The sequence below is a fragment of the Helianthus annuus genome, chromosome 4, assembly GCF_002127325.2.
Source record: "Helianthus annuus cultivar XRQ/B chromosome 4, HanXRQr2.0-SUNRISE, whole genome shotgun sequence".
NCBI lineage: Eukaryota > Viridiplantae > Streptophyta > Magnoliopsida > Asterales > Asteraceae > Helianthus > Helianthus annuus.
The window spans coordinates 117,205,674-117,232,866 of record NC_035436.2 but is presented as its reverse complement, the minus strand read 5'-3'; the positions used below and the strand labels follow the sequence as shown (position 1 = coordinate 117,232,866).

Genomic DNA, 27,193 nt, shown 5'->3' with positions numbered 1-27,193 from the left:
ATGTATGTATGTATGTATGTATGTATGTATGTATGTATGTATGTATGTATGTATGTATGTATGTATGTATGTATGTATGTATGTATGTATGTATGTATGTATGTATGTGTATGTATGTATGTATGTATGTATGTATGTATGTATGTATGTATGTATGTATGTATGTATGTACGTACGTATGTATGTATGTATGTATGTATGTATGTATGTATGTATGTATGTATGTCTATACGGGTAAAACAATGTTATGTGAAAGATTGTATTTTGAAACTTGAAAAAGAAAGAGGACATGATAATAGTTATATTATAATTTGTTATGTTAGTGAAAAAAAATAAATCTGATAAGTTATGTCAATATAATTCATGTACGTATGTATCTCTATTAAATTATAGAGTTAACTAGTTCATCCGGTTAAACTACCCGGTGCAACCAGGTTCTATCGGTTGAACCATTTTTAAGGCCATCCCGGTATGATTTAAAAATCGGTTTTTTAAAACATTGCTTTTGGTTCGGTACTATACTGGTATGTTTTGTTGATATACTTTCAGATATCATATCGATACCGTAACCATTCGCCATTCAAAAATAAACCTAGACAAGAAGTAATTTAGAATAATCTGTGTGAAATTAGAATATAACATTCAACATTTATAAAAAAAACTCTTATAAATAAAATAATGCCTTTATTTGAACCTTAATAAATGGTATATGTACTTCATTTTCTTGTGTACAAAAAGGTTTAAGCCATCACCCTGAGAGAAATAAAAAGATAAATCTCTCCTAAAAAGTAAAAAACTGAAAACCCTAAAAATTCCATAGAGACAAGTCAACAGAATTATCCACAAAGTTAGCATACCCCACCATCTGAGGTGGTGGTACCATCAGACCCTCCGCCATGCTGGCAATAAATTCAGGCAATTCAAACATCTCCTCCTCATCGGCGTAAAACACAACTTCCGGCACCACGAACATCTCTGCCCCCTCCGCCGCTGCCTTCTGTATATCCTTTACATTGCTAGACTCCGGTACCGGAAGCCGCCAAACCGAGTCAGCAAAATTTAAACAAGCCGAGCGCCCCCTCATGGCCAAAACTGCCACATCGTGTGCCCGGGCCGCCATTTCGGCTGTGGGATACGTCCCCAGCCATACTCTCGATTTCTTATTTGGTTCTCTCACCTCACACACCCATTTTCCGGAGTTTCTTCTTCTCACACCCCGGTAAACCGGGTGTCGAGTCTCCTTGAACTTCTTCCTTCCGGCTCTCTTCTTGGGATTTTGCGAAGCGAGCATTAGTTCCCCGGTGCTGCTGCTACAATCAGAAGCTGAAGTGTCCATAGCTACAAGCAGTTTTTGTTGTACTTGAGCGAATTGTTTTGGTTTAGTGAGTGATATTGAAAAGATGATGTGTGTATATGTATATATATATATATATATATATATATATATATATATATATATATATATATATATATATATATATATAGTTATTTGTATGCATGTGTGAACTGCGGTAAGTATGGGTGGTGGGGTTGTAGGGTTGTAGGGTCCAGGCTGGGAGGGTGGATTAAGGAATAAGGATGGTGGTGGGCGGTGGTAGAGGAAGGTAAGTAGAAGGAGGAAGGAGGGGTTACCATGGCGGTTGTCGTTTGGTTTTATCCCGTTTGACTCGTGTAGGGACCGTGGTGGATGTATTGTATTTTATATTAATAATAATAATAATAATAATAATAATAATAATAATAATAATAATAATAATAATAATAATAATAATAATAATTTATTTATTACTCTTTCTAACAAGTATGAAAGCATTATTAAAGATTAAAGGGTTATTTTATTATCACATTAGGTTAATGCCCGTGCGATGCGCGGCTTCACCCAAAACTATATTATTTACTTTGACATATAATATTTTGTACAAACGCATACATTGGAAGAAAAGAACAAAAAACTATTCAAATGCCGGAAAAAACTTCCTTGTAGACTACATTTGTTGTTTTACTCGTTACATTCCCATCTTTGTCTAGTATAAGCAACTTCACACCGCCTCTGCTTTTAACTCTTGATAATGCAACATAAAGCTGACCATGTGAGAAAACTGGATATTTCAAATACAATCCAACCATTGATAGAGATTGTCCTTGACTTTTATTTATAGTCATTGCAAAACATACATTTATAGGGAATTGTCGTCTTTGAAACTTGATAGGAATTCTTTTATCCGACGGTGTCAAACTGATTCGTGGAATAAACGTTCTGGTCCCTATGTTTCCTCCAGATATAATCTCCGCCTCTATAACATGTTTATAAAGTTTAGTAATCCGTAGTCTCGTACTGTTGCATAAACCATTTTGTTGATCGATATTACGAAGCAACATTACAGGTACACCAACTTTAGGGATTAATCGATGATTAGGCAGACCAGAAATTTTTAAACCATTTAGAACATCGGGAGAATATAGTCTCGCATTTGCCTCATCTTTCCTTGATCAGTTTGACAAATAGTATCAGAACTCAGATACTCCACTTCATCGCCAGGAAATGAAGCAAGCAATTTTTCATTAATTAATTTCTTAAACAACCTCATTTGTTGGTGCCAATATAGCTCTTTCAGCAAAATAATCTTTATCTTTGTACAGTTGAAGAAGCAAAGGATATACAAAGTCGATCAGATCTGACATAGGATCCTCAGAGCACTTGATTAACAAATCTTCAGGAATATCTATAACCACTTCACAATCATCACTGTCACCAATCTTTCCCTCGCCCAAGTCAAGCAACCAATCCGCAAAAGCTTTAATCTCCTCTATATCAGATACGTTGGCTCCTACAGTTAACCTCATGTTTTCGGTTAACGTAAGGACCTTGCAAGTACTCCAAATATACGACGACGTGATTAAAGCATTAACGATATATCTACGATATATCGCCTACTGCCATTTGGTACAACCGGAAGTATTTGTCTAAAGTCACCACCGAACACCATAACTTTTCCACCAAATGTCATCTCACATTTGAAGATATCTTTCATTGTTCGGTCAAGTGCTTCAAACGCATGTTTATGATTCATCGGTGCTTCATCCCAAATGATCAATTTCGTTTTCTTCAATAAATCAGCAACGTCATCATCAGGTTTAATAAAACACATCGAGGTTTCTGTTAAATTTAAAGGTATATGAAACCTTGAAGGTGCAGTACGTCCACCAGGTAACAAAAGAGATGCGATTCCACTTGATGCAACATTTAGTACAATATCGCCTTTACATCTAATGGATGCATATAATGTCTTCCAAAGAAATGTCTTACCAGTACCTCCGTAGCCATAGACGAAGAACAAACCACCCGCATTACTATTAACTGCTTATCTCATCAAACACTAAACGTTGCTCATCGGTTAGGCTGCTTAAATTATTATCAAATTCAATGGCAGTAGCGCTTACATCGTACCTAAGCTCGTCAGCAATTAAACGGTTGTCTGCTGAATATATTGATTCACTATCGGGTTGAGGCATAGACGGAAACCGACTTAAACTTGAGTTGCTACGTAATAAGTAACGCTCAATTTCCAGCAATGTTGGGTTCCTTATTTGTTCTTCTGGAAGAGACAAACCTATTAAATTTATGTAAATAAATTATTAAAATTCTTGTAAATAAAAAATGAAATTAATAAACACTTATCTATAAGACATAACTATCAAAATATTAAAAAACAATTTGCGTACCTTCGATCCTCAAAAGCTTTTGCCGATTGTATAAAATACCATCCGCAAGGTACTCCCATGTATTTTCCCAAACATGTTCAGGCTTTGATAATGTATTATACGCCAACATTGTCGCAAACAGATTACGAAGATAGTAACCTGAACCTGTGTAGTACGCCTCTTTGATAGCTTCTATATACTCCTTGTCGTCGTCTAAAAGGCCTCTAGCGTAGCACGCATCTCTAAATGTTGGGAAGACTTGTCCATTCACAGTACGAATGTCTTCAAAATACTTAGGACCTACTACCTTATTAAGAAGAATTCTTAAAAAGTATGTCTCGCCCATAGAAGGATTCACACAATGAATACGACCAATGGTTTTGCCTATTATGCGTTTATCCCATATCCTTTCGTCCTTCTTCCAAACAAATTTAGTTGGGAACTCAACGTAAGTAAGGGTGCGCGCCAACGGATCTTTTTCGTTCTTTTCCATCCACCCCAAAAACATCGTAGAAGAAACATATGGTTTTTGTAGAACACTATCAAGTTTGTCGCCAGGGCCGTATATAACATTTTGTTTATCAGGTAGATGAAATGGTAGCCTGATTACGAATGGATAGCGGTAATGAACATCAAATGCAAATATGCGCCATGAAGCTTCGCATGCCGAGAGATATCTACAATCGTAATACTCTTTGGTTTCATCTTTTCCATCTTCAAGCTGACCTTCATCGGCATTTGGTACAAAACCAAATTCTGCCCTATTTGGTCCTTTGTTAATGTCTTTAAACAAATACTTAATGGACGCAGCCTGGTTACACCATTCGACTTCCAAGCTTCCCTCTTTCAATCCCAATAATTCTCTAGCCTTGAACCCTTGTCAATATTCTCTAAAAAATTCGTCCCGGCTGACTTCGTGCGTCTAATGTGCGGCTGATCTGAATTCGTCAGTCTCCCCTTTTTTTGCGTACAGATCTCTTTTTTATATATGTATCCTCTCACCTCTAATAACTTCACGTGAATGTATCATGTGCCGTGATGGGCCTGCGAAGCCCAAAACCTCTTGCAAATCCAACCTATAAAATTCGTCCAATATGATGATATATTCGTGCCTGACTTGCTCGTGCGTCCCTACTTTCAATATCAATTATCTCAAAGAAATTGATATAATATGCTTCCTTTTTATTCTGATTGATGTCACATATTCAAAATATGGCATCCTTCTCTTTTTAGAATTAGAATATATATGTACTAGGTTAATGCCCGCGCGATGTGCGGCTTCATCCAAAACCATATTATTACTTTGAAATATAATATTTTGTACAAACGCATACATTGGAATAATAAAATAAAAGTACATATAAACATGCAAATAAATATAAACTTATGTTACAACCTTTCTTATTTCAAATGAACTTATTAATCAACCATTTTCCTTCAATCTCAAACATTGATGCACCAGATAAAGCCAAAACTATGTTTTCTTGAATTCTTGTAACAAAGGGTGCTGACTCTTAACTAACCAAACCAATTTGTTGCCTTAACCATTTCAACTTAAGCTCCTTAGTGTCATGCTATCCTTTCCCAGCATGTCATTCTACACCATGTCTAAACTTTACTTACATGAATAACACTATTTATTTCAAAAGAAGGTCCTAGAAGGATATTCTATTTATGCAGAGTATGATAAAGATAAGAAATTTCCCAACAATTACCCAAGTGTTCAAGATTCTTGAAGAACAATATAGGTGTGTAATGTATGTTAATTTTAAGCACTAATTAACCACTCAATCAGTTTCAAAAAACAAACAAATTGAGTGTGTAAGGTTTTTGTGGCAAGAATATCTTATGAGCATCTATGGTGAGGAAACAATTGTAAGGTTTTTGAGTTCAATAACGAATGCAAAACATGTTAAAATGATTTATAAGATAGCAAATGCCAACCAAGTACTTTTTTATTTCCCATGTTTGTGTCAAACCCATGACAATAGAGCTACCATCCAGTCCGGTCAAATATCGAACCATTGGTTCAATTCTACACTATCATTTCAAGAAAAAAGAACTCGAAACATTATGCTCTCAGTTGGAGGCTGCGACCAATGCCATATGCTCAATCAGATCCAACACCCGATTGCTGCACAAATCAATTTTAAACACTCGTTAAGTAACCCACAATCCCACAACCAGCAGCCAGACGGGCCCGAATGACAAAGAGCAAGACATGCTTTGTTACCTGTAACCCCACTCATTGTCGTACCAGGACACCAGCTTCACAAATGATGCACTTAGCCCTATGCTGGCCTTTACATCAAAGATACTTGACCTGCAAAATGGTCAAAGTCAACATCTTCATCAGTCTACTCAAATATAAAAAGGTCAAAAGCCAAAATGAACACTAAAATGACTTGGAATCGCCAACAAAATCATTGGAGACAACGTCTTCATCAGTGTACCCAAGGATTCCTTGCATGGGACCCTCAGAAGCATACCTTCAATATAAAGAGACCGTTTATGAGGCAACTTGCTAAGTATGCGATAACTACAATAGACTTAATAGTGTAATATTAGATGGCATACTTTATTGCAGCTTTAACGTCTTCATAAGAAACACTCTTCTCAAGTCGACAAGTTAAATCCACAACAGAAACATTAGCTGTCGGGACTCTAAGGGCCATACCCGTCAATTTTCCATTTAGTACTGGTAACACCTTCCCAACAGCCTGTAATTTTTACATAAAACAATAAAACTTATGTCTTCACAATCTCTTTTCATCTTCGAACAACCCCAAATAATTGCAAATTTCAGAAATTAAGCATATGCAAAGTAAGAAATTAAAAAGTTTTCACTTTTAACCGATCAGATAATTTAAAAATGTGTGTTAGTTGAAGACCCTTGTATAGTTGTATACCTTGGCAGCACCAATTGAACTGGGGATGATATTTTGTGCAGCACCACGACCTCCACGCCAGTCCTTCATTGAAGGCCCATCAACGGTTTTTTGTGTAGCTGAACAGTTATGGACAAAATAATATAATCATGATTTTTTGTAAATGAAAGGAAGGAAGAGGGTTTATATTTTTTAAACATGTACATGCACAAACATAAACAGACATATGGTTGCATGCACAGTTGTCATCAGACCTTCAACAATACCAAACTCCTCATGAACCACCTGTACAAGTGAAGCATTTCAACATCAGCAAGACTATTTTAATATGTAAATGCTGTTCTGTTTAAACCACGAGGCCCATGAATCATGTTGGTGCAGTAATGTCTATCGCCTTCGTCAATACCAGTCCGTAGCAGATACTGAAGAATTCAAGTGTGTTATATTGTAATTAGAAATGATAAACCAGAGCTCAGTAGTCAAGAAAATAGGGTTATAGGGATTTTGGTCCAGTTCACATGAAGTGGCAATGTCCAGTTCATGTGGACTGGCAAATGCTCCACTTCATGTGAAGTGGCAAAGCCAGTCCATGTGAAATGGCAAAGCCAGTTCATGTGAAGTGGCAAAGCCAGTCCATGTGAAGTGGGAAAGTCAGTTCATGTGGACTGGCATGCCTATATATAGAAGCTCTTGGTCTTTCATATGTAACGATTCAGAATTCGGTAGCGAAGCTCTGCCGGATTGTCTCCAGGTGCTGTAATACTATCATATCAATACAAGAGACATTTTAAAGTGAATCAAGCTGTAATCAAGTCCGTATCACTGAATTCCGCCTTTGAATCGGATTAAAACTCTTCTGATCGACTCGTTTAGGTCGTATAACGTTCCTACAAGTGGTATCAGAGCTCAGGAGGAAGAGTTCATACCGATTTCAGCTTGTTTTCACCAAATTTTCTGACTTCTACTCATTCTTCTTCACAATTTTTAAAATTAACTAAGATTTCACGGTTAAAATGGCTTGAAATTCACATATTATACGCGAAATACAGTTTTAACAAACCCTTGAAAGAATCAGATCTAAAATCGGCTTAAAGCTTGATCAATTTGGCAAAATTCATCCCGAAAGTTCGTCATATATCCAGTTCGCATGGAGTGAACTTCCCAGTTCGTATGAAGTGGCCCTAGTTCGTTTGAAGTTGTAGGATCGATTTCAGACCCGAACGAGTCGATCAGAAGAGTTTATCTCTAAACGAACCGCGGAAACAGACGCGTAGAGCTCAATTCAGCTAGATTCACACTATAAACTGTTGTATTATTGATTTGAGAACGTTTTACAACCTGACAACACTTCGGCAGCACTTCGTTGCTCTAGCCGGAAAGTTACAAATGGTGAAAGTTTGAAACCTATTTATAGGAGGGACCCTTTAGTTTGAAAGTGACCCTTTAGTTTGAAAGTGTTTCAAACGGACAGGATGCATTTCAAACTAAACCCCCTTCAAACTAAACCCTTTCAAACTAAACCCTTTCAAACTAAACCCTTTCAAACTTTCATGTTCAAATATAATAAACCGAGACTCGATATAAGACGAAGACAACAGATGAATGCACCAACAGACTCCCCCTCAGATGTTGACGGAGTCTTCAGTGTCGAGTCTTCGCATCTTCAATCTTTATTAGTCCTCTCGAACTCTTTGAAGTATTTGACGTTATAAGAATCCTCAAATCTTTTCTTCTCTTTTCGTCATCATCAACAAACTCCCCACGAACAATCTCTACTTGGATGTCTTCAGACTCCCCCTTTCGATATGCTGGGATCGCAGCCTGGCTTGTTGAAATCACACAATCTTCAGGTATCGGAACCTGGCACTCTATCTTCATATAACCTGCATATTCTCTACCCAAAAATAAATTTTCTGATGATAACTTGTAAAAACAATCTCACCAGCTAATGAACCTCTTGCAAGAATAATACAATCAAAGAATGATTTTACAATGTTAATCTTTGATAAACCACTTGAAGATATATTTTAATTTTTCAAAACAACACACTCTCCCAAACCATTTGTTCATCATGTTTAGCACTCGGAATTTTGAAAATTAGCTCTTCAACACCAGTTGTCGAAAATCTTATTGAATTTTTCAAAAATTTATGCTAAAACACACTAAAAATCTTTTTGGATTTTTGAATCTATAGAAATGAAATGCAAAGAAAACAAAATAGTTGCAAACAATATTTTTGTGAGTTTGTGTAAGAGAATCATATCAGTTTTGTGACAAATCACTAACACCATTAAGCTTTAAACATACTCAGTTCTAAACAATTTTCCTAGATTGTCAGTATATTGGTCCACTTTAAATTTTCACACAAATTTCAATCGATTCGAGATACGATATTAGTGTTTTAGAAACTTAAACTTAATTGTGTATCACTCCACTCGAATATACTCCTGTATCCAGATCCCAATATTCAGTCTTACAGGTGAGTATACCACAGATGATATCTGTAAAGGGGTTATGTGCGAGGGCCGTGAGAGCTCAGGTCGATACTTCCGTATACGCAGAGAGATGACGGCTTCGACTTTAGGTGGGTCCCCTTTAGAGGATCTTTTGATTACAACAGCAGCGACTATCAATTTTATTGTTTCATCAGCTTGCTGAGGGCGATGCTATGTTTCAAGCATTTTGCGAAAAGCATTATCCGGGGACTAGGTCAGTACTTCCATACAGCAGAAGTCCCGGGATAATACCCCAGATATCACTGAGTATAAAGACCTAGTATCTCAGAATACGGGACCTTTCAAACAAGATTTCGGGGGTTACCCATATATTCAAGAATAGTTACCCACGAATCAAGCAAGTTTGAATTAGGTTTATATCTCGTTTCAATTTACTAAATGTGCAAAAACCTACTGACACATCCGCAGTAAGATTGTTTATCACTTTTAAACTTTCCAATTCTTTAGCATGTTGTGATAGTCCACTAATGTACTATCATTTCCTCTTTTTCACAACAAAACTCATTTTTGATTTTATCATGTTTTTGGCTTTTTCAAATTTTCTAATGTTTTTGGATTTTCTGAAATTTTCTACTCCCCTTAAAATGCAAACACATTAACGAAAATATGAAAACAAACTATACAGAAACATGACAACCGATATTAAATCACATCAATTCGCCATTCGCTTGGCATAAACAATCAGAACTCCCCCTATCAACAAACTATTTTCCCATTTAGATTTCAAAACACTTAAGTTTGTTTTAATCAAAATGGTTTTTCCGGAAAATAAGTTTGATTGATTTTATCACTTGTAGATTTATCAATAACAAGTGTTCGGGGATGTGGTTCATCATCTTGTCTTCCAACCAGATGTAGGAAAATACAAGTACAAATTAATGTCCTTGATTTACCATATGCAATCAAATCACAATCAACACTCCTAACCACTTGTAATTATGACCAACACATACCACTAGCAAGCAAACAAAAACAAACCTTTTACCGTTTTGAATGATTGACGTTACCGAATAAAATTCAAGAAAGATGCCGATTCATGCTCCACGCTTACCAACCTGGGAGCTCCGGCAAGTCCTGAGACTTACTGTTCATAATATGTACCATCCCAGTCACAAACCAGGGATGGTTCAACCTTTTCTTTCTTTGTTTTCTTCTCATAAAATTCTTTAACCCCTTTGACTTTTCGATCAATCATCTTGCCAAAAATATGTTTTACCTTGGGGTTAAAGGCCTTCTCAGCATCAAATTCCTGTTTATCATTATAAAATTGATTAGAAATTTCAACTTTACCAATTTTCTTTTTATAGTTTTTAGACAGGAGTGATGGAAACTCCTCATCATTCACAATCGGAACTGATTTTTCATTTTTTTTCTTCAGCTTCACATTTTGAAACAACTTGTGGCTCAACTGACTTTGTGGAATCAGCTTCATCGCCAGAAGTTAGCTCCTCTGATTTCGACCTATCAGACTCATCGCTAGAGCTTTTACCAACTTTCTTAGCAACCCATTTCTGGTTATCAGATTTAGCTCTCTTCTAGTAAAACTTGTTCGAACTCTCACCAATTTCAAATATAGAATCTTGAAACAATTTTGTTATATCAATTGGTGATTCGAACGCAAGCACTTTCTCTCTGAGTTTACAAAATACTCCCTGTTTTGATTGTATTGCATTAGAACAATCTTTTGCAATATGTCCAACAGTGTTGCATCGGAAACAGGTTCTTGTATCTCTCTTCTGTTCATCTTGCTTCTTTGCAAGGAACTCACTATTTGATTCCCTCCAGAAACTTGTCTTTTCTTCTTCATTAGTTGACGTACCTGAAACAAATGACATTTTGGATTTAAAGTCACGAACATATTTTTCATTTTTCTGTTTTTCTGTAGGAATAAAGCCTAAACCTTTCTTTTTGAAATTACCATTATGGTTTGATTTCTTTTGGAAACCAGAACCAGAACCGTAACCCTTTTTCTTGTTTAATTTTTGTTGTACTCTTGAGGTGTATTTTTTAGGTTTTTCATTAAGACATATGTCTTTTATTTCAGAAATATTAATTTCTGTGAGTTTGAAAACCTTGTTTATCAATTCAGTTTTGACACCTCTTATTGGAAATTCCTCATCAGAATATAATTTGTCAGAATCATTCAAAGTGTAGGCAACTTTAAACAACCCATCATCCAAATTAGATTTTGATAACAGGAATTCTTTGTTATAGACTATTTTTCCCTGTTTTTCTGTTTGACCCGGAGTGCTTGAGTCAGATTTTGACTCTAACGCGGACTCCGACTTTGACTCCTCTATCTCATCGTTTTCTAACACATGATCCACGACTTTCTTCATCAATTGAGACTGTTGATCAGTGTCAGATGATGTAAACACAACATCTGTGACACCCCAGGATAACCGGGAAAACCTTACAACTTGACTAGCTTCCTCAGTGAGTGCCATCAAATTTCGGGACGAAATTTCTTTCAACTTGGGGATGATGTGACAACTCGAAATCTAGAACCTTTCGTTGTGTCCTGATGTAGCTTGCTTGTACGTTATGTGACTAGTTAACCGATTGAACTTAATGATAAACGTGAACTTTTATGTGCTTTGTTATGTGTGCATTTGTATGTATCTATGTATGTGTTATATGCGAGCCGAGAACCCAACACGAAACAACAAGGACCCGACTCGAGACCATGTGGTCTCGAGTGAACCGTAACCATTAGGCCGGTTTGGGCCTTTGGCCGGTTGGGCCATTTGGGCCGTAAACCCCCACTCGAACCCATTAAGGGTGCAACACTTGGAACTAGCCTATATAAACCACCCTTAGTTAACCCTTGTCATTTGTTGAAATATTACACACACACTCTTCTATCTTCTCTCCCACTTAAACTCTAGAACACAAACACACTCCTCATTCTTGGATTTGGACTTGGATCGGCTCACACACACACCCGGTTGGAAGCTTTACACACACCCTCGAAACCCATTAACCGGTTAGTGTTCTTAATGATTATTGTTAAATGCTTAGTGAATCATGTTGAGTTTTGGTGCTTGAATTAATGATTATGACAATATGTTAGTTGTTGAGTTATGCATGATGTTTTGAAAAGAAATCGGCTCATGAATGTTTCTTGTTATAAGTTGAACTATGCATAAATGTTGGATGTTGAAAACCGGTTCATTGTATGTTTAAAAAGGTGAATGATGTTATCGGTTGCACTTGGATTTGGATCCGAAAAGTTTGGGTGTTTATACTAAACAAATCGGCTAATGAATATGTTTGTCATGTAGGATGCATGCTAGTAAATTGTATCTTGATAGTTGCTCATAGTTTTGGTTGAATAAGTGTTGTTTATGTTATGAAGAACTTGAATATATGTTTGAATATTTGAAGAACACTTTGAATGATAGTTGAAGACATGAAAACCCTTGTGATTTTGATCCATTTTTACTAATAGCCTGATTAGGAAAACTTGTTAGTGAAATCTTATTGGTTGTTTCCTGATTTGGGCCTGATTACATTGTACCATTAAGCTGACTACATCTGCATCAACACGTGAACGTGAAAACGACAGCTACCGACTCGCAATCACGCCGTTGCGACTCGCAACCACAGCGTGATAACTCGAGACCACGCGGTTGCGACTCGCAACCATAACAGGACAAGCCGAGACCACAGGTTACGAGTCCCGTTGCGACTCGAGACCTCAGCATGATTAACCGAGACCACGGTTGCGACACCGGTTGCGACTCGCAACCATTTATGATCAAACAGCATGACTCGAGACCATGCTTGCGAGTCCGGTTGCGACTCGAGACCACACTTATGGGCCTTAGTTAATGGGCCGGCCTTGTGGACTTCTGTGTTAACTGATTAATACGTGTACTGGGCTTAGGTAGAACTTGTGGGCCAAATGTGATACTGTGCACTGTTGTTAAACTGCCATGATAGAAACTGTATGCCGTAACTGCTACTTGTACGTGCACTACTTGGTTCGAATCTGATTATAAGTGATATCCGTGTTAGGACGTTATTGACTACTTGCGACTTGATTGATCTTTCTGTGATTAACTGCCGAGCAAACCAAGGTGAGTTCACACCCTTTACAAAGCATGGGATTCCCTGGGTTGGGAACGGGGTTAAGGAACGTGGATTCCTCGTCCTCTTTGGGTAGGACGTCAGTGGTTCAGGAATGTGATTCCTCGTCCGGATGGACGGTTAAACGTACTAGACTAAAACTCTATCACGAAGTCCCTCCATATTTTGTATCGACTAATCGCCGGGCCAATGGCGAGCGGGTCATTAGTTAGATAGCGCTATTTAGGTCTGACAAGCCTCACACCGTGCCGCAGAGGACGGGCGTGAACTAATGGATCTGGGGCACGTCAATGATGATAGACATTGATGTTTTCAGGGCACATAAACATGACTACAGTCAGCAGTCGATATGGTAACGAGTCTAGTGTACGCAAGGGGTAGCCCCCACGGCCGAAATGCCTGATAACTAACATGGGGTAGCCCCCACGGCCGGAGTGCCGGAGTAACTGGGAATGAACATGTCACTTTTTTAAACTATGGGGTAACCCCCACGGCAGGATGCCAGATAAAGTAAACTGTTTTCGAAACAACTAAAACGGACACCCAACCGTGAACTCACTCAGCTAGTTGTTGACTCGTTACTACATGCTTTGCAGGACCATAGGTACTCAGCTGGAGCTTGCATGGAGGAGGGTCGTTGTGGGACACGGATTGCTACGTGCTATGATAAACTTGAAACTTTTGAACTTATGTTATAACTTTAAACTTATGCTTCCGCTTGCAACTTAACTTGTTTGTTTTGAAACACCAATCGTTTTGGTTAAACTTTTATAACTGCTTATATGCTTGTTCAGTATGATTGGTGGCTGGATCCTGGTCAGTCACGCCTCCAAGCGGTAGTACTCCGCAGGTGGGATTTTGGGGGTGTGACAGATTGGTATCAGAGCCATTGGTTATAGTGAACTTGGTTTTAATAAAGGAGAAACGTTTTTGTTAAAACCAGACTATAACCGGTATAGTGCTCAACGGTCCACAACGACACTTCACTCCGCATGCAAGGCTCGACATTCTAGGTAATATGATGTGCGTATATTGCGTACTTGTTAAGTTACGTTGTACATTGCTCATGGTATGCTTGATTAGTATAACTACTGTTGTTTGAACACGTGCGTGCTTACTCTGTCCTACTATCGTACTTTTACGAACCTCTCTCACACGTATTACTCTTATTATGAAGAATCATGTCTGGACGCGTTAACATGACACAAGCCCAGTTGACGGCTTTGATTAACGAACGAGTTGCCGCAGCACTCGCAGCTGCACACGCAGGAGGTATATCCTGCAGTCCGAAATTGTTTTAGGATCATTTGGATCCTACTCTCGTGAACCAACCTTTGTGTTAAACTCTGTCTTTCTTTCACCTACCTTAGGTCAGTATGCTCAGGCACCGGTGTGCACTTTTAAGACCTTTATGGACTGTCGACCCACTACTTTTAGCGGCACTGAAGGAGCAGTAGGTCTCCTACACTGGTTTGAGAAACTGGAGTCTGTGTTCGAAATGTGTGAATGCCCTGAAGCGCGCAGGGTGAAGTATGCTACTGGTACTCTCGAGGGTTTGGCCCTCACGTGGTGGAATGCTCAAGTGCAGATGTTAGGGTTGGTTGCTGCCAACGCCACCCCATGGGAAACTTTCAAGGAAATGATCAGGGAGGAATACTGCAGTCGTGACGACATTCACAAGCTGGAAGATGAGTTCTACAATCTCAAGATGTCGGGGTCAGAGATTGAGGCATACACTAAGAGATCGCATGAGCTAGCCTTGTTGTGTCCTACTATGGTGGATCCTCCGTATAAGCGAATTGAACTCTATCTCAAGGGCTTGGTGCCAGAGATCCAAAGTCATGTGACTTCAGCGAACTTGACTACTATCCAGCAGGTTGTTCAGTTGGCTCACCGTCTCACTGACCAAGCGGTGGAGCAGAACAAGTTACCGAAGCGTATAGGTGCTGCAACTACTTCTGGTACTTCTAGTGGGGATAAACGGAAATGGGATGGAACTTCAAGCAGGGGTTCAACTTCTGTGCAATCTCAGTCTCAGCAGAGAAAGACGGACGATCACAAGAGCCCCAGTCAGCAATCGTCCGGTGGTCAAAGTCATGGTGGGTACAAGGGGAATCACCCCAAATGCAATCGTTGCAACCTACACCACAGTGGGCCATGCACCAGGGGCAATTGTCATCGGTGCAACAAGCCTGGTCATGTTGCAAAGGATTGCAGGAGCGCATATCCCGTCAATCAGAATCGTCAGCAACCTCAGCAGAACCAGCGACAGCAGCAGGGTAACAACAAAGGGTGCTTTCAGTGTGGAGCTGAAGGCCACTTCAAGAAAGACTGTCCCCAACTGAATCAGAACAACAACAACAACAATCAGGGGAATGGTAACAATGGGAACAACAACAATGGTGCCAGGGGACGAGTGTTCGTGATTGGTCAAGGTGAAGCAAGGAATGATCCCAACGTGGTGACGGGTAAGTTCCTTCTCGACGACTTTTATGTTACAGTCTTATTTGATTCGGGTGCCGATACTAGCTATGTGTCACTAGAAGTTAGTAAGATGCTTAAGCGTATTCCTACACCCCTGAGCGACAAGCACACTGTAGAGCTAGCGAATGGTAAGAATTTGGAAGCCTCACACGTAGTCAAGGGTTGCCAGCTTATTCTCGCTAACCAGACCTTCGCTATCGATCTTATTCCTATTGTTTTGGGTAGTTTCGACGTTGTCATTGGGATGGATTGGTTATCCCAACACCGAGCAGTGATTCTTTGTAACGAGAAGATCGTTCGTATTCCTGGTTTTGGTAGTGAACCTCTCATGATTCGTGGCGACAAGAGAAGTGCTGTTGAGAACATCATCTCTCTTCTTAAGGCCCAGAAATGCTTACGAAAGGGCCACACTGCGATTTTGGCTCTAGTTACTGATACCACAGAAAAGGAGAAGAAGCTAGAAGATTTTCCCGTTGTACGCGACTATCCTGAGGTATTCCCTGAGGAATTACCTGGTCTTCCGCCCCATCGCCAAGTCGAGTTTCAGATTGAACTAGCTCCTGGAGCCGCGCCTGTAGCCCGTGCACCTTATCGTTTAGCGCCATCAGAGTTGGAAGAACTCTCCACGCAACTACAAGAACTCCTGGATAAAGGTTTTATTCGTCCTAGCTCATCGCCTTGGGGAGCTCCAGTACTATTTGTGAAAAAGAAGGATGGTACCTTCAGAATGTGTATCGATTATCGCGAACTCAACAAAGTGACGGTGAAGAACCGTTACCCTCTACCGCGTATTGACGACTTGTTCGACCAGTTGCAGGGGTCAAGCTACTATTCAAAGATCGATCTGAGATCGGGATATCACCAGCTGAGAGTTCGGGAAGAGGATGTCTCTAAGACGGCCTTTAGGACTCGATATGGGCACTATGAGTTTTTGGTCATGCCATTTGGGCTGACCAACGCACCGGCAGTCTTTATGGATTTGATGAATCGAGTGTGCAAGCCGTACCTGGACAAGTTTGTTATAGTCTTTATCGACGACATCCTGATCTATTCTAAGAGCAAAGAAGAGCACGAACAACATCTACGACTTATTTTGGAACTCCTTCGGAAGGAACAGCTTTACGCGAAATTTTCGAAATGCGACTTCTGGCTTCGAGAGGTCCATTTCCTAGGGCATGTGGTGAACAAGGATGGGATTCACGTTGATCCATCCAAAGTGGACTCTATTAAGAACTGGCCTGCGCCTCGCACACCAAAGGAAATTCGCCAATTCTTGGGATTAGCAGGTTACTACAGGAGGTTCATCAAGGATTTTTCTAAGATCGCGCAACCACTCACCTTGTTAACACAGAAAGGCGTCGTCTATCATTGGGGAAATGCACAAGAGTTAGCTTTTCAGCATCTAAAGGATAGATTTTGTAGTGCACCTATCCTTTCACTGCCAGAGGGCACAGATGATTTTGTGGTTTACTGTGACGCGTCAATTCAGGGTCTTGGTTGTGTATTGATGCAACGAGATAAAGTCATAGCCTACGCCTCACGACAACTCAAAGTTCACGAGAAGAACTACACTACACATGATTTTGAGCTGGGAGCTGTTGTTTTCACACTTAAACTATGGCGGCATTACCTGTACGGAACCAAGTGCGCCATCTACACCGACCACAGGAGTCTAGAACACATATTCAAGCAGAAGGAACTGAATATGCGGCAGCGACGATGGGTCGAGCTGCTGAATGACTACGAGTGCTCCATCAGGTATCACCCGGGCAAGGCCAATGTTGTGGCAGACGCCCTCAGTCGAAAGGACACTGCGCCTAAGCGCATAAGAGCTTTACAACTTACGATACATTCTAGTCTGCCTTCGCAGATACGAGCTGCTCAGATAGAAGCACTGAAACCAGAAAACGTTAGAGCTGAAGCCCTACGCGGGTCAAGGCAACGCTTAGAACAGAAGGAAGACGGTGCTTATTACGTAACAGGACGCATTTGGGTCCCACTCTATGGCGACTTACGAGAACTTGTGATGGATGAAGCGCACAAATCTCGCTACTCGGTACACCCTGGTTCGGATAAGATGTACCACGATATTAAAACTACGTATTGGTGGCCTAGCATGAAGGCCCACATAGCAACTTACGTCAGCAAGTGTTTGACTTGTGCGCGAGTCAAGACGGAATATCAGAAACCCTCAAGCCTACTTCAGCAACCAGAGATACCACAATGGAAATGGGAGCAAATTTCCATGGATTTCGTTACTGGCCTGCCTAGATCACAGCGCGGAAACGATACTATCTGGGTGATCGTGGATCGACTCACAAAATCCGCACACTTTTTGGCAATCAAGGAGACGGATAAGTTCTCCACTTTAGCGGAAATATACCTCAAGGAAGTTGTTTCGAGGCACGGGGTGCCCACTTCTATCATCTCTGATCGAGATGCACGTTTTACTTCGGAACTGTGGCAGGCAATGCACAAGTCTTTTGGCTCACATCTTGATATGAGCACAGCGTATCACCCGCAGACGGACGGGCAGTCCGAGCGAACTATGCAGACCCTAGAAGACATGCTTCGCGCCTGTGTAATCGACTTTGGCAACAGCTGGGAAAGGCATCTGCCACTTGTGGAATTTTCATACAATAACAGCTACCACACCAGCATTAAAGCTGCTCCGTTTGAGGCATTGTACGGACGTAAATGCCGGTCACCCCTCTGTTGGGCAGAGGTGGGGGATAGTCAAATCACTGGTCCAGAACATGTGGTAGACACCACTGAGCGGATTGCTCAAATACGACAACGCATGGCGGCCGCTCGTGACCGTCAGAAGGCCTACGCCGATAAGGGCAGGAAACCACTTGAGCTCCAGGTTGGGGAGCGGGTATTACTCAAAGTTTCACCCTGGAAGGGTGTGGTTCGTTTTGGTAAACGAGGCAAACTTAACCCACGATACGTTGGACCTTTCGAAATCATTGAGAAATTAGGCAAAGTGGCCTACAGACTGAAATTACCAGCAGAACTCGGTGCAGTTCACAACGTTTTCCATGTGTCAAATCTGAAGAAGTGTCTGTCAGATGAGACGCACGTAGTTCCTCTGAAGGAACTCACGATCGACGAACAGTTGAAATTCGTCGAAGAACCTGTCGAAATCACGGACCGGGATGTTAAGGTCCTCAAGAGCACTAGAATACCTCTTGTTCGAGTTCGTTGGAACTCACGTCGCGGCCCAGAGTTTACCTGGGAGCGCGAAGATCGGATGAAACAAAAGTATCCCCAACTGTTTGAGAACAGTACAAACGCTATTGAGGCTGAAGCTACGGAATTTCGGGACGAAATTCCAGATCAACGGGGGGTGGATGTGACACCCCAGGATAACCGGGAAAACCTTACAACTTGACTAGCTTCCTCAGTGAGTGCCATCAAATTTCGGGACGAAATTTCTTTCAACTTGGGGATGATGTGATAACTCGAAATCTAGAACCTTTCGTTGTGTCCTGATGTAGCTTGCTTGTACGTTATGTGACTAGTTAACCGATTGAACTTAATGATAAACGTGAACTTTTATGTGCTTTGTTATGTGTGCATTTGTATGTATCTATGTATGTGTTATATGCGAGCCGAGAACCCAACACGAAACAACAAGGACCCGACTCGAGACCATGTGGTCTCGAGTGAACCGTAACCATTAGGCCGGTTTGGGCCTTTGGCCGGTTGGGCCATTTGGGCCGTAAACCCCCACTCGAACCCATTAAGGGTGCAACACTTGGAACTAGCCTATATAAACCACCCTTAGTTAACCCTTGTCATTTGTTGAAACATTACACACACACTCTTCTATCTTCTCTCCCACTTAAACTCTAGAACACAAACACACTCCTCATTCTTGGATTTGGACTTGGATCGGCTCACACACACACCCGGTTGGAAGCTTTACACACACCCTCGAAACCCATTAACCGGTTAGTGTTCTTAATGATTATTGTTAAATGCTTAGTGAATCATGTTGAGTTTTGGTGCTTGAATTAATGATTATGACAATATGTTAGTTGTTGAGTTATGCATGATGTTTTGAAAAGAAATCGGCTCATGAATGTTTCTTGTTATAAGTTGAACTATGCATAAATGTTGGATGTTGAAAACCGGTTCATTGTATGTTTAAAAAGGTGAATGATGTTATCGGTTGCACTTGGATTTGGATCCGAAAAGTTTGGGTGTTTATACTAAACAAATCGGCTAATGAATATGTTTGTCATGTAGGATGCATGCTAGTAAATTGTATCTTGATAGTTGCTCATAGTTTTGGTTGAATAAGTGTTGTTTATGTTATGAAGAACTTGAATATATGTTTGAATATTTGAAGAACACTTTGAATGATAGTTGAAGACATGAAAACCCTTGTGATTTTGATCCATTTTTACTAATAGCCTGATTAGGAAAACTTGTTAGTGAAATCTTATTGGTTGTTTCCTGATTTGGGCCTGATTACATTGTACCATTAAGCTGACTACATCTGCATCAACACGTGAACGTGAAAACGACAGCTACCGACTCGCAATCACGCCGTTGCGACTCGCAACCACAGCGTGACAACTCGAGACCACGCGGTTGCGACTCGCAACCATAACAGGACAAGCCGAGACCACAGGTTACGAGTCCCGTTGCGACTCGAGACCTCAGCATGATTAACCGAGACCACGGTTGCGACACCGGTTGCGACTCGCAACCATTTATGATCAAACAGCATGACTCGAGACCATGCTTGCGAGTCCGGTTGCGACTCGAGACCACACTTATGGGCCTTAGTTAATGGGCCGGCCTTGTGGACTTCTGTGTTAACTGATTAATACGTGTACTGGGCTTAGGTAGAACTTGTGGGCCAAATGTGATACTGTGCACTGTTGTTAAACTGCCATGATAGAAACTGTATGCCGTAACTGCTACTTGTACGTGCACTACTTGGTTCGAATCTGATTATAAGTGATATCCGTGTTAGGACGTTATTGACTACTTGCGACTTGATTGATCTTTCTGTGATTAACTGCCGAGCAAACCAAGGTGAGTTCACACCCTTTACAAAGCATGGGATTCCCTGGGTTGGGAACGGGGTTAAGGAACGTGGATTCCTCGTCCTCTTTGGGTAGGACGTCAGTGGTTCAGGAATGTGATTCCTCGTCCGGATGGACGGTTAAACGTACTAGACTAAAACTCTATCACGAAGTCCCTCCTTATTTTGTATCGACTAATCGCCGGGCCAATGGCGAGCGGGTCATTAGTTAGATAGCGCTATTTAGGTCTGACAAGCCTCACACCGTGCCGCAGAGGACGGGCGTGAACTAATGGATCTGGGGCACGTCAATGATGATAGACATTGATGTTTTCAGGGCACATAAACATGACTACAGTCAGCAGTCGATATGGTAACGAGTCTAGTGTACGCAAGGGGTAGCCCCCACGGCCGAAATGCCTGATAACTAACATGGGGTAGCCCCCACGGCCGGAGTGCCGGAGTAACTGGGAATGAACATGTCACTTTTTTAAACTATGGGGTAACCCCCACGGCAGGATGCCAGATAAAGTAAACTGTTTTCGAAACAACTAAAACGGACACCCAACCGTGAACTCACTCAGCTAGTTGTTGACTCGTTACTACATGCTTTGCAGGACCATAGGTACTCAGCTGGAGCTTGCATGGAGGAGGGTCGTTGTGGGACACGGATTGCTACGTGCTATGATAAACTTGAAACTTTTGAACTTATGTTATAACTTTAAACTTATGCTTCCGCTTGCAACTTAACTTGTTTGTTTTGAAACACCAATCGTTTTGGTTAAACTTTTATAACTGCTTATATGCTTGTTCAGTATGATTGGTGGCTGGATCCTGGTCAGTCACGCCTCCAAGCGGTAGTACTCCGCAGGTGGGATTTTGGGGGTGTGACAACATCAATACTATCTGGTAGATTGACTGACGACTCCGACTCCCACTGTAAATTTGTTGCCTTTTTGACTCTTTCATCGTTTGGATATCTTGGCAAATATCCATTTTCCAGCGGGGGTGGACACTTGTTGTAACTGACATCTTGTTTCTTACCAGAAGGCGTCTTTTCAGTGTCTTTCTTCTTGTCATTCTTCTTCTTTTCAGAAATCTTTTCATCAGCAATTTTTTTAGTTTCCTTCTCTTCAGTTACCTCTTCATCTTCCCATGCCTTCATACTCTCAACTGTTGGATAAATCCTGTCAATAACATATGAAGTACATGAGTAACTCTTTAATAAACGGTTAACTTTTTCAGTTTCAATCCTTTGCAATTCAAGCTTTTGTTCCAAAGCAGCACACTTCTCTATGTAGTTATTCACAACTTTCTATTTGATCATGAATGCTCCCTGAAGTGTCTTCATTGCAGTTGCTTGTTCTTCACTCGTTTGGTTGTATTGGTTCATCGCTTTGTTCAGCACATCGTAAGATTCCTTCAAACTGTTCAAGTTGTAAATCAGTGTGCTATTCTGCTTCTTTATAGCTTCACAGTTTTCACACTTTACTGGAATCTTTTTCGCATCAACTTCTTCCTCAACCTTAAATTTAGGAACTTCTTTCACCTTTTGTCTTCTCATCACTGGAACATCTTCATCATCACTGCTCACTGGTGTTTTGATCTTTTTCTTCTTTACCTTCTCATCCTCACTGTCACTTTCTGCCAGCAACTTCATATCGGCTTTGAATTTTCTTGCCCAATACTCAGTATCATCATCACTATCACTTTCAGCAAGCAACTTCATATCAGCTTTGAATTTTCTTGCCCAATACTCAGTATCATCATCACTATCCATGTTTCAGTAACAGGTTTCAAACAAAATCACTTTGAATCACCTCGTACAATAATACTGGTGAATTTTCGTGCGGACTGAAAGTTGACACACTGTGCGAACAGCTAAGAATCGGATCAAATATGGATGACTTGACTCTTTTACTTGCAAACTGACGGACTTTCAAATGACCTGAGCCTTTGAGACTTTTGAACTCCAAACTGTGCGAATTTGGTAATGAACCGGTTAATTTTGATCTCGTGAATTATATAACTGCCAACAACATTAATTCCAACACATGAACTGATCCTTGTTTCTCGAAAATTTGATTTAAAATTCAACTTATTTACTATACACGTCAATTAACAAACAAATTCACGTGATTTTTTATTTATATATAAAGTGCTGAAACTTTTGATTACACCTTAATTCTCATTTAACCAACATCATAGTGGATCTGACAATTTGAAAAAATTGGGCCACAACTTCACATGCAAACCGACACATTGATTAGTTCTATTAATCCACTAACCGACAAACTTTGACACCCCTTAATTCTTATTGGACCTTCAAAAAAATGTTGGACTGACAACAATATCCATTGATGGTCAACATATTGACACATGATCATTTGGCCGATGTAATGAATCCCTTTGATTGGGCCAATGTCATGAATTCTTTTGATTGGGCCGAAAATTTATTGATATAGTCAAACACTATTGCTTGATTGGACCGATGGTATAGGATAATGAGCTATGGAAATGATAAAATCACATGCTCGTTTAATAATTCTCACAATTCTATGTACTTTCCAAACGGTTCACGGTTTTCAAAAACACTTTCAAACGGGCATCTTTTTCAAACGATAGCCTTAAACGGAATAGTTTCTTTCAAACGGGATCGGCAAGTTTCAAACGGTCACATGTATTTTCAAACGGAAAGTATCACTTTCAAACGATCATTCAAACTGGATAGGTATTTTCAAACGATAGGACAAGATTCAAACGATAAGGTGGCAGTTTTCAAACGGTCAGGCACTGCTACGTTCAAACGGAACCCATATTTCATGCCATTTTCCCACTTTTACTTCGATTTTTGAACTGAAATTCTCAAGGCTTTGTTAACACACCATTATGCACATATTGTGAGAGTTTCAGCCGATTTCAACCGTGAAAACTTGTAATTTTCAAAAAAGAAAGATGTAGAAACAGAAAATGCAGCTGAATTATATAGAACTCTTCCTCCTTAGCTCTGATACCACTTGTAGGATCGATTTCAGACCCGAACGACTCGATCAGAAGAGTTTATCTCTAAACGAACGGCGGAAACAGACGCATAGAGCTCAATTCAGCTAGATTCACACTATAAACTGTTGTATTATTGATTTGAGAACGTTTTACAACCTGACAACACTTCGGCAGCACTTCGTTGCTTTAGCCGGAAAGTTACAAATGGTGAAAGTTTGAAACCTATTTATAGGAGGGACCCTTTAGTTTGAAAGTGACCCTTTAGTTTGAAAGTGTTTCAAACGGACAGGATGCATTTCAAACTAAACCCCCTTCAAACTAAACCCTTTCAAACTAAACCCTTTCAAACTAAACCCTTTCAAACTTTCATGTTCAAATATAATAAACCGAGACTCGATATAAGACGAAGACAACAGATGAATGCACCAACAGAAGTTCGTTTGAGTGGATATCCAGTTCGCATGGAGTGAATCACTCAGTCCATACGAAGTGGTCAATTACCAGTCTATACGAAGTGGTCAATTACCAGTCCATACGAAAAGGTCAATTACCAGTCCATATGAAGTGAACTTTATCTAGTCCATACGAAGTGGACTAGTGGACTTACTAGTTCATACGAAGTGAACTACTAGTTTGTTTTGAAAGGTCATACGAAGTGACCAGGTTACCAGTTTGTCTGAATTGAACTCAGGTCGTTTGAACGAGTTCATTTGATCAGTTCGCTTGGTTTGATATTACTTCAGTTCACATGAGTTGATTAAACCCAGTTCACATCAAATCAGATTGTTTTGTTTGAGGATCAATCAGTTCGCAGGAGTTGATTCATCTCAGTTCACACAAAGTCATTACAAGTTCACACGAAGTGAACTCAGTTCGCATCAAATTTAGTTCGCACAGAATATTCACCAGTCCGAGTACCCGTCCGATTCAAGTTGTTTGATATTGTTTAAACTGATTGTGTTTGTTTGTTTGTTTGATTCAGGTGATTAAAAGGTGCTGAGATTCGAGGAGAAAACATCATGGCTGAAATCAAAGAGAAAACCAGAGAAGAGATTTTGAAGGAGAAAACAATGAGAGAAAGAAATATAGTTGGATACAGAATTGATGAAATGCAAGAAGAGTATGATGATGCTGTCAGCTGTAAAAGATGGGATAAGGAGCGAGAGTGTTATGTCAATAGAGATGGTGAACCAGTTGTCTATCAGAGGGAAATAGATTATGAAGATGTTCTTGCAGTAATTCCTTTATCTGGCGAGTTTTATTCAAAACGTGAAAAAGATAAAAATTATGAGAAAAATCTGAAGAAACTTGTTAGAGATGTCATGACTGTGAAAATTAGACGAAGATATGAAGAGAGGATGAAGAAGAACGTTGAATGAATGATGGATGAGTTGAAGAAAGTTGCTGTTGAAACTAAAGTGAAAGAAAAAGAAGAGAAAGTTGAAGAAAAAGTTGTTGTGAATAAAGAAGTTTTGAAAGAAGCCGTTACTGAGAAAAAACAGGTTAAAGAAATTCCAGCTATCAAGGATGAGAAGGAAGTTGAAGCTAAAAAGATGCCTGAGAAGTGCTCAAATTGTGAAAAATTAACATCTGAAAATGTCAAACTGTTAAAAGATATGGACAGTTTGACATTAGAAAACAGAAATTTTTTAAAATCAGAAAATGATTTGAAAAATCAAATAAAAATCTTAGAAAAAGAAGATGTGTTTTGGATAAAATTAGAAAACAAAAATTTGAAAGAAAAAGAAACATATTTTCAAAGTCAAATAAAAGTTTTACAAACTGAAAAATCTATTTTAGAAGAAAATAAAATTGAAAATCAAAAAGCAATAAATTCTCATCTTGAGAAAATCACTCAACTTGAGAAAGAAGTTGAGATTGCTAGAAATAAAATTGATGATCTAGAAAAGAAATTGAAAGGTTTTGTGACTTCATCAGTGTTATTTGATCATATATGTCCAAAACAGATTAATGAAGTTCCAATAAGTGACAACGTCACAAATTATGACAAAGTCATAATTGAAGATTGTGATGATAAACCTGATGATGAAGAAGAGAAAAAGAAAATATTTTTGAAATTAAAAGAAAATTTTTGAGATACTGTTTTACACTCTACTGAAAAAGGTGAATGCTCAAAGCAAAAATCTTTTAAGAAGAATGTAAAACAAAAACAAAATGATAAAAATTCAAAAACTTTTCAAAACAAAAATACAAGATCATCAGTTTAATCATCCAATCGTGATAAAAAACCACAAAAAGTTGGAAATCAGTTCTATTCTGAAAAGAAAGAATTTGATGTCGAAATGGCTTTCAATGACAAAGTGAAAAGCATTTTTGGTAAGATGGCTGATGGTAAAGCCAAAGGGGTTAAAGAATTTTATGAATCCAAGAAGGGAACTTACACACCGAGTGAAAAGAACTCAGATGCACCCATGGTTAATCAGGCTTGGGTGTCACCAGTCTTTGTCTAAAATCTTGATTTGCCGGAACTCCCAGGTTGGTAATTGGGGAGTAGGAATCGATATCTTTCTTGAGAAATTCACAAGTTGGTAATTGTGATATTTCGACTTACAAGGGGTTAATCAAGGACATTAAGTTGTACTTGTTTTAACTTTCTTACAAATGGGAAAGTTCGTGAAAAATGTCAAATTTTTAAAAAATGGTTAAAAAAACAAGATGATGAGTTAATCCCCATGTTTGTGAAATGACAAACAAAATTAATTTTCCGGAAAAAGCATTTTGATTAAAACAAACTTAAGTGTTTTGAAATCATAATGGGAAAATAGTTTGTTGCCAGGGGGAGTTCTAAGTGAATATGTCGAAACCCTCACGGCGGAACAAACATGATTAATTTCACAAGATTGAAAAACGGTTTTCAAACTATAAAAAATCAACGTGTTGTAAATCATGGGGGTACGTTATGTTTTCTGCAAAACAGAGCATGAGATGCAGAAAATGGATGGCGGGACAAAGCTATTAGTATCGGTTTGTCAAATTTTCTTTAAATGATTTTGCATTTTAGGGGGAGAAAGAATTTTCAGAAAATCCAAAAAAATGTTAGAAAATTTGAAAAATCCAAAAACATGATAAAAACCTACTGACAAAAACATTAAAAATTTCAAAAAGAGTGTTTGTGTAAAAAGAGGAAATGATAGTACATCAGTAGACAATCACAATATGCTAAAGAAATGGAATGTTTTAATGTGATAAACGATCTCACTGACGATATGCCAGTAGATTTTTACACGCTTAGTAGATTGTATTCGAGATATAAACCTAAATATCAAATACTTGCTTATTTCGTGGGGAACATCTCTTGGATATATAGGTAACCCCTGAAATCTTGTTTGAAGGGCTTTCTATTTCTGACATACTAGGTCTTTGTGGGTGATGATATCTGGGGTATTATACCTGGACTTCTGATTTTGCGGGAGCAATAGCCTAGTCCTCGTATAATGCTCTGCACT

The 27,193-nt window shown here is 39.5% G+C and overlaps 3 protein-coding genes across 3 annotated transcripts in view; all 3 read right to left on the bottom strand.

Annotated features, from left to right (window-relative positions):
* Window positions 1-805: 805 nt before the first annotated feature.
* On the bottom strand, window positions 806-1,309 carry LOC110880541 (dehydration-responsive element-binding protein 1D). The gene has a single exon (XM_022129051.1). The coding sequence runs from the start codon at window positions 1,289-1,291 to the stop codon at window positions 806-808; it is 486 nt and encodes a 161-aa protein (XP_021984743.1). The 5' UTR covers window positions 1,292-1,309.
* A 1,588-nt stretch (window positions 1,310-2,897) lies between these two features.
* On the bottom strand, window positions 2,898-4,210 carry LOC110887059. The gene is made up of 3 exons (XM_022134965.1): window positions 3,724-4,210; window positions 3,377-3,611; window positions 2,898-3,267 (listed from the first exon to the last, which is right to left on the bottom strand). The coding sequence occupies exons 1-3, from the start codon at window positions 4,208-4,210 to the stop codon at window positions 2,898-2,900; spliced, it is 1,092 nt and encodes a 363-aa protein (XP_021990657.1).
* A 1,503-nt stretch (window positions 4,211-5,713) lies between these two features.
* The window catches only part of LOC110880540 (glyceraldehyde-3-phosphate dehydrogenase GAPCP1, chloroplastic), a 35,019-nt gene continuing 13,539 nt past the window's right edge, over window positions 5,714-27,193 (bottom strand). The window contains exons 2-7 of the mRNA XM_022129050.2: window positions 6,818-6,875; window positions 6,612-6,712; window positions 6,280-6,422; window positions 6,108-6,191; window positions 5,936-6,025; window positions 5,714-5,836 (exon numbers count right to left, since the gene is read on the bottom strand). Coding sequence (XP_021984742.1) covers window positions 5,782-5,836; window positions 5,936-6,025; window positions 6,108-6,191; window positions 6,280-6,422; window positions 6,612-6,712; window positions 6,818-6,875 — 531 coding nt within the window. The 3' untranslated portion in view covers window positions 5,714-5,781. The remainder of the gene's footprint in view (window positions 5,837-5,935; window positions 6,026-6,107; window positions 6,192-6,279; window positions 6,423-6,611; window positions 6,713-6,817; window positions 6,876-27,193) is intronic.

Coding starts and splice junctions, on each gene's coding strand:
- LOC110880541 (XM_022129051.1), bottom strand. CDS start 1,291: ATGCTCGCTTCGCAAAATCCCAAGAAGAGAGCCGGAAGGAAGAAGTTC.
- LOC110887059 (XM_022134965.1), bottom strand. CDS start 4,210: ATGTTTTTGGGGTGGATGGAAAAGAACGAAAAAGATCCGTTGGCGCGC. Junction 3,612..3,723: donor AAAGCTTTTGAGGATCGAAG/GTACGCAAATTG, acceptor TAAATTTAATAG/GTTTGTCTCTTCCAGAAGAA. Junction 3,268..3,376: donor ACCGATGAGCAACGTTTAGT/GTTTGATGAGAT, acceptor TGCATCCATTAG/ATGTAAAGGCGATATTGTAC.